The sequence below is a fragment of the Tenrec ecaudatus genome, chromosome 12, assembly GCF_050624435.1.
Source record: "Tenrec ecaudatus isolate mTenEca1 chromosome 12, mTenEca1.hap1, whole genome shotgun sequence".
Lineage (NCBI taxonomy): Eukaryota > Metazoa > Chordata > Mammalia > Afrosoricida > Tenrecidae > Tenrec > Tenrec ecaudatus.
The window spans coordinates 125,943,814-125,951,364 of record NC_134541.1 but is presented as its reverse complement, the minus strand read 5'-3'; the positions used below and the strand labels follow the sequence as shown (position 1 = coordinate 125,951,364).

The window sequence follows — 7,551 nt, the reverse complement described above, 5'->3', positions numbered from 1 at the left end:
CACGCACCTGTGTGTATGTATATATGTGTGTGTGTATATATATACATATATATATATAAAATCAATCAGCAGCCAGAACCTGAGAAATGGAAACTGAATGGCCGCAACAGGAAGCCAGACCTGGGGGTGGGTGTCAGGCGCTGTCCCACTCCAACCATGAAATTCAGGGCCCCCCACCCACCCCTGCCAGAAGTTCAGCATCAGGCCCCTGCTCGCCCTTAAGAGATGTGGTCAGCCCTGGAGCTCAGATGGCCAGGGGCCAGCGTCCTCTTCCTCCTGGCCAGCTAGCTCCTTAGAAACCAGGTATCCAGATCTAGGGTCCCTGGTTCTTTCGATCCTTAGACATGGCAATGCTTTTTCTGTTTCCGGGTCACAGAGCCTGGCCTGGGCCCTCCTCATTTCACAGACCACTCAGCCATCGCTCACAGTAACAACCGTCCTCTCGATCCAGGCTCATCTCCCCTCCTCCACCCAGCTTCTGGGGCTCCTTCTTTCAGGGCTAGATATTCCTGGCAGGTCTTTCACAAGGGCAGCACTGAACGGAAGGGGCAGAGGCTGCCTGCGGGCCCCAGGCCATGGCAGAGGCCATCTGACCTGAGCCAGCCCGGGCTGGGCCTGCCCCCAGGGGAGGGTCAGGGCAGGTCCAGGCTGGACGCTGGGGCCAGTCCTTCCAGGATCACAAATGCAGTCGGAATTCCAAGCTCGTGGGGATTCTTTTGTCTTGTTTTTAACTTTAATTTCTTACAAAACCGCGTATCAAAGCCAAAGACAGGACCTTCAGCATCTCCCCAGGCCTACCGGCCTCAGGGGGGAGGTAGGCCCCCATGAACGGGCAGCTGCCAAGTGCAGAAGGGCCATCTGCTCGTCCTAGTGCTCAGAGGCCAGTGCAGGGAAGGGCGTCCAGCAGAGGCTCTGCTCTGCCCTTCAGTTGCTGGGGGGCGAAGGAAGGCGTGACTTAGGCTCCTGCTGCTCCCAGGGCCTGCAAGGGAAGGAGAAGGGTCTGCGGACAGGAGACGGGCCAGGGATGGGGCAGGCAGGGCTCAGGCCACCATGGCTCACCGACTGCATGATGCTATCCAATCGCAATGGTGATGCCAATGATGACGGAAAGGATGATGACGGTAATGGACACGCAGATGACGATCAGGATTTTCTTCTGTAGGACAGAAGAGGCTCAGGGGGGCTCATCCCTTGGGGAGGGGAAGGGAGGGGAGGGAGGGCCGGGCACTCACCTTCCGTGCCTTCTTCTGGTTCTCCAAGGCAATGTTCACATGCTTATGCCCACGCTCCACATAGTCCACTGAGCTTAGGATGTTCTTCTCCACCCGGTTGATCATCTCCCCCTGCTCAGAGGAGGGGCCAGCTCAGGAGGGCAGGGGCAGCTGGGAGTGGGGGACCCAGCAGTTCCTATGTCTGCCTATACCGGTCCCAAATGTCTGAAGGCTCCTTGCGGTTGGAGAAGCCCCGCTAACCAAGAAACCTGCGGAGGCAGGACCAGACCTGGCAGAAGTTCAGACTCGGGAGGGCGATGCCCAGCCCCTTCTATCCCTGGATCGGTCTCTTTTCTCTCTTCTCCACACAACTTTGCCTGCACCGACGGCTCTGCGCTTTCTATAGAGAGGGAACCTGGGTCTCCTCACACATCTGTCTGAACCCACCCATTCTTCTAGGCCAGTGGTTCTCAAAGTGTGGGTCTCGACCCCTTTGGGGGGGTCGAATGACCCAATTACAGGGGTCACCCGATTCATCAGAGTAGCAAAAGTACAGTGATGAAGTGGCAATGAAAATAATGTTATGGTTGGGGGTCACCCCAGCACGAGGAACTGTATGAAAGGGTCATGGCGTGAGGAAGGCTGAGAACCGCTGGCCGAGGCCCATCCCTCAGCTGTGCTGGCCCTCCATCCGGCACCACCAGCCTCCCTGGTCCTAGTCCTGAATGAAATCGCTTCCCCATAACCGCCAGCTGCCAAAGGGCGTCCTAGGCTGGGGCGGGATCAGTCCCGGGGTCAGCTCCTCCAGGACGGGGCTGGGAAGCTCACCTCGTCCCACACAACCAGGGCCAGAGGAAGAGTGTCCTCCACACCCACGGGCATGGACAGATTTTTAGGTGACAGGCCTTCTAGGGAGTAACTCTGAGCGAACTCTGTGGGTGGGAGAAGAGTCAAAATTGGGGTTATAGCTGGGCGGGTTCAGGTTGGGGCTGGTGAGGGTGCAGGTGGCCCACTGTGGTAGGAGCCAACGTCCCAGTGACACATACAATTTGAGGGGCTCTGACAGGCTGTGGCCTCAGGTTTAGGGAAGGGCCACCCTGGGGCCTTGACCAAACTTGGAGGAGACCCAAGCTATCGGTCACGGAGAGACTAGGAATGGGGTGGGGATGCAGATGGTCCTGGCTGGGGGTCCTGAAGGCGCAGGCTCTCACTTCCGGAGGTGGCGTCAGTCAAGGGGGCAGGGCCAAGCCCAGCCGGCTGCCTTGGCTGCCCACCTGCATCTCCACCTCGGTGGACAGAAACGTGAAGATCTCGTGAAGCTCCCGGATACTGCGCTCCAGCTGCTGGATCTCGCTGTGCCGGGCCGAGATCTCATTGAGAGCCTGCCGGGTCACCTTAGTGTCCTTCAGGATCTGAGGGGCAGGGGACAGGTCACCAGGAGATCAGCAGCCGGTCCGTTAAGCCCTGTGGGCAGCCCCAGGGCCAGCGCTGGAGGACGGATCCAGATAGGCCAACAAGCTCCCTGTTGGGCCTCCAACTTCCCGCTATCCAGCAGGGCCGGGGCTCACAATGGCGGCCACTCACATTGGACACAAACACCTCGCTCTGTCCGCTGTCCAGCATTTGCTCCAGCTCCTCGTCGGACACCATCCCAGCATTGGCTGTGGCGGAAAAGGTCAGGCTGAGTGTGGGGTCAGGTTACCATGGCCCTTCCTCCTCCTCGTCCTCTTCCTCCTCCCCGCCGGGTTGGCCACTGCAACACACTGATCTTCAGCTGCCTCTGAATCCGCTCCACGTTCTTCTCCCGGTACTCAGACTGCATGGAGTTACACTTGTTGATGAGCTCCACGAATTGCTGGGACAGGACCCCGTGCTGAGGGGGAGAACACAGGCTGGGAGCCCGGTGCAGCCTCCCCAGGGGACACAAGCAGGCACTCTCATGAGGTGCCGCCCACCGTAACCCCCTGGGGCTGGCCTCCAAAGGCTCCCCCTTCTCCTTGAGGAAGGGGTCAGGGTGGGGAGCTCCGTGATCGGGCGCTCCCCACACTGCCTCAGGAACCTCACCCCTAGCCACCACGGTGACAGCCGCATGTTGTCCGGGGCGGGGCATGTTTACCCAGTGTTCCTGGCCGACACTGCCCTTTCCCCACACAGGTTTGGAAGCGATCTGCTGGGGAGGCTTGTGGCACCTTATTTACACAGAACCCGATCTTCTCCCAGCACTTCCACGCCCGCTCTCCCCTTCATTGGTACACGGTTCTAAAATAACCTCCCTGTTGACCACAGTGGCCGGCTCTCCTCACCAGTGTCAGAAACTCTACGAGGGGAGGGCTCATTGTCTGTTTGGTTCCCAGTGGCATTCCAAACGAGAGCCCATGGGCTCGGGGATGGCTGTGGAAGGTTTGCTGATGGCTGGCTTCTCTCAAAAGCCGAAGGCGCCTGACAGCCAGCCTGAAGCATGGGCCCACAGGCCCACCTAGGCCCTCAGCCTCTCACCCACACCCCCTACTCAGGACTACAACTGACTTCTGGAGCGTCTTTGTCCTGCCTGTCTTCCCCTAGGAACCCTGGCGGTGTTGTGGTTATAAGTGGGGCTGAGATCCACCTGGTCGGCAGTTTGAAACCACCAGCAGCTCAGGGGGAGGGGTGTGTGTGGAACTGAGCTTTCTACTCCTGTCTACAGTTACCGCCGTCTCGGAAACCCACACGGAGTCGCTATGAATCAGCAATTGACTGAAGGGCAGTGAGTTTGGTTTGGGTTTTTGTCTTCCCCTAGTTCAATGGTGCTCAACCTGTGGGTCGCAACCCCATTGGGGGGTCAAATGACTCTTTCACAGGGGTCGCCCAAATCATCACAGTACCAAAAGTGCAGTGAATGGAGTAGCAATGAAAAGAATTTTATGGTTGGCGGGGGGGTGGGGGGTGGGGGGTGTCACCACATCATGAGGAATTGTATGAAAGGGTTGTAGCATGAGGAAGGTTGAGAACCACTGCCCTAGAAGCCCTGGGGGCATGGTGGTTATGAATTAGGCCGCCAACTTCCATGTCAGCAGTTCAAAGCCACCAGCTGCTCTGCAGGGAAAAGATGGGGCTTTCTACTCCCCAAAAGAATTACAGTCTCAAAAAAAAAAAAAAAAGGAATTGCAGACTCAGAAGCCCACAGGGGCAGCTCTGTCCTGTCCTATAGGCTCTCTATGAGACAGCATTAGTTGGAAAGCAGTGAACTTTTATTTTAATGCCTCAAATTTGCTTACACCTCAGCAGTCCTTCCCCAGGGGCCCATTTTTTCTCTTAAGGTGCTCACACCTTCTTCAGTCTGAGGGCTATGCTGTGCTCAGGGGCCACCTTCTCTCACCATGACCTCCACAGTCCTAACCAGCCCTCACTGGGCACCCGAAGAGGCCCATCCCATCAACTCAAAGCTGCTGACCAGGATGCCAACACCGCAGCCTTTCTCCAAGGCAGTTCCTCTTCCCAACTTCCTGAATTTGTCTTTGGAAACCCCGCAGCATGTCCTGGCTTCTCCCTTGCTGTCTCTGGAAAAGTCATTCGTCACTAAGTCCTACTCAATCCCAAACTCCAGGAAAGCTCATGTCCCGCAGCTGAGCCTTCATCCCATCCGGGCACTCGGCAACCATCATAGCAGACGGGATCAGAGGTTTGGGTTCTTGACCTTGGGTGAGTCCTCTCTCCCTGGGCTTCAGTTTCCTCATGTGGGAAATCATCAGGGCCTGATTTGTCAGGGCCTTCCGTCCTCAATTCTTCCATCTCATGAGCTAGGAAATGCTGAAGTGGCCTCGTTACAAGAAGTCGAAGCCTACCTGGGTTTTCCTCATCCTCGTGTTGACTGAGTTATAATTCTCATCCGCTTCCTCCTTCTCCGGCTCGATGGCTGTGGGAAAACACCAGGGCATGGGAGGGGGTGGGGGTTAGACCTGAAGATTTGGGGAGGGCGGATCCAGACACAGAGCCAGGGCCAAGCCCCAGCCACACAACAGCAGAGTGCTCACACCCACAGGTGTTTTTCTTGTTTGACACTAGCTTGTGTGTCCCGAAAGAATTTAAATCAGTTTCACTTTGACTTTTCCTCCTTTTTTAAAACCAACCACTCAGACCAGTGTGTCAGTGTTTTGGGAAATGATAACAGCATAAAATGCCTTAATTCTGAGGAGAAAATGGATTCCCCCCCTCCCCCCCCTGCTGTGTCGCTGAATCACACAGGTGTGCAGAGGGCTCCTAATCGGACTCCCATCTGCTTGCACCTGGTGGAAAGAAAGGCAGGAGTCAAAGGTTGCATTGTAAATAAAGGAGCAGGAGATTCGGGTAATTGCCGTGGAAAGTACACTGGACTGGAAGGTTCTAGAATCTAGACGTCGGCCTACTGTGGAACTTGGATGTGGCACTTGGCTTTTGTGGGTCACATGGCCCAGAGAGCATCGGTACCAGGCCAGAGGGCGGACTCTAGCGGAACTCCCAGGCGCTCACCCTTCAGCTGTGTGCGGATTTCCCTGCCCAGCTGTTTGATCTCCTCGCGCAGGTTCTGCAAGTCCTGCTTCATGCCTGACAAGAGACGGTCCGTGTCACCCGAACCGGAGCCCCTCGCTACTCCCCGCAACACACCACCCAGGGCCACCGCCTGTGGAGAACTACAACCCCCACAATCCCACCGGCTGAGCATGCGCCTTGCGCCCGGGACGCCACTCACTCTCTTCTGGGAGGGGCGTGGCCAGGATGGTGACCTGCTGCTTCTCCAACTCTCGGACTTTAGTGTCCAGTTTGACAATAATCTGCCGAATTGTCCTGACCTGGGAGGGGGACAGCGGAGGCTGGGGTCCTGCAGACCGCACGTGCGTTTCCTGCTCCTCCAGCCCCGGGTCTCCCTGGAGAATTCAGGCCGAGGTCCAGCCCCTTACCTTCTGAAAGAACTCATCGTCCGGGTTCCCCAGCCGGGCCGTGCCCGGGTGCACCACCAGCGCGACCTGTTCTTCGTCCTCCACGTCCGAGCTGTCATCTCCCTGCCAGGGCCGGGGTCATTGACACCACTTCCCGGCTGCCGAGCTCGCCCCGCGGAACCGACGGGCTTCCGGGTCTTCCCTTCCTGGCACCAGCCACCCTTCCCAGCCCCGAGGACCTGCAGGCTGCCTGCCCGCCCCGGCCCTGGCGCCACGACGTCTCACCTGCCTCAGCTCGTGGGTCCGGTCCCGCATGGCGGCTCGAGCGCCCGGTCCCCGGCGCCGGAGCCGCAAGGGCCTCAAGGATCCAAATCGGGAACTCCTTTCCCCACGCACACTCTGTCACTCCCCTCCCTCGCCCCGAAGACCCCAACGCCGCCCCGAGCCGCGAGGGGTTCCCTCCCCGGCGCGGTCCACAGCCCGAGGGAGGCAGCCAGCCTTGGGTACCACCAAGTTTCCACAGGTTGGAATTCCCTCTTCTTTCCCACCCCCCCCCACCCCGCTCCCGTCGCCTCGGCCCCGCCCCCTCTGGGAAGCCTGGGCGCATGCGGACTGGGACGCGCCTCTTCCGCGCCGGGAGGAAAGGGGATCGGAAGTGGTGCTGCCCCGACCGGAAGCAGAACGGACGGGACGTGAGCGCCCGCCCCCTGCGCTTGAACCGGCCGCGTCGCGTAGCGGAAGCCCGGTTGCCAAAAGGGGCGGGAGTGCGTCAGTGGCGCGTCCTCCGCGAGGCCCCTCGTCGCACATCACCCCATGGCGCCTCCCCCCACCCCACCCCCGAGCGCGCCACGTGACCGGCCCCTGCTCAGCCCCGGGGTCTGCAGAACTGGGTGCCTTCCGGGTCACGTGTCCCGGCTCTGTGGCCTCCGTTTCTGGGACACCCTTCTGCCCACGACGTGCCCGCCCCCGCCCGCCCCCAGCGGCTGAGCTACTCCGTATTCCCCACGAGTTTGAGGACGCGGGGGCATGACTATACCCCCCCAAGGCTGTGCGGGACAGTGGGGGGCGGGGGTTGGACACTGGCTGGATTTCTTTTCCTTTCTTTGGGGTCCAGGGCCGTGGGCAGAAGCCGACGACTTCGAATGCGGGGCTGGCCCGATCTTGGGTCCCCGGAGAAGTGGGCGGATAATAACACCTTGCGTTTGGGGCCTCAGAGGGACTGCCGGGCGAGGTGGGCAGCGAATCTGGGGGTGGGAAGTGACCTCACCCCAGGCAGCCTCTCCTCTCCCGCATGTTGCTGGCGCAGCCTCTGAACACCGCAGTCCCTCTGCATTCAACACCTTCCAGGCAGCGAGGCCACTTCGGGCCAGCCCAGTCTGCTTTGCTTTACGCGGAGCCCTCTGCTTCCCCGCCTGTCGCACTGCTACCCCCACCTGGCACCTGCTTCG

The 7,551-nt window shown here is 59.4% G+C and overlaps 1 protein-coding gene across 1 annotated transcript; it reads right to left on the bottom strand.

The window, feature by feature from the left end:
• Window positions 1-711: 711 nt before the first annotated feature.
• On the bottom strand, window positions 712-6,646 carry STX4 (syntaxin 4). The gene is made up of 11 exons (XM_075564799.1): window positions 6,389-6,646; window positions 6,125-6,226; window positions 5,917-6,016; window positions 5,697-5,771; window positions 5,033-5,103; window positions 2,976-3,084; window positions 2,796-2,872; window positions 2,486-2,623; window positions 1,233-1,343; window positions 1,060-1,156; window positions 712-979 (listed from the first exon to the last, which is right to left on the bottom strand). The coding sequence occupies exons 1-10, from the start codon at window positions 6,416-6,418 to the stop codon at window positions 1,073-1,075; spliced, it is 897 nt and encodes a 298-aa protein (XP_075420914.1). The 5' UTR covers window positions 6,419-6,646; the 3' UTR covers window positions 712-979; window positions 1,060-1,072.
• Window positions 6,647-7,551: the final 905 nt, after the last annotated feature.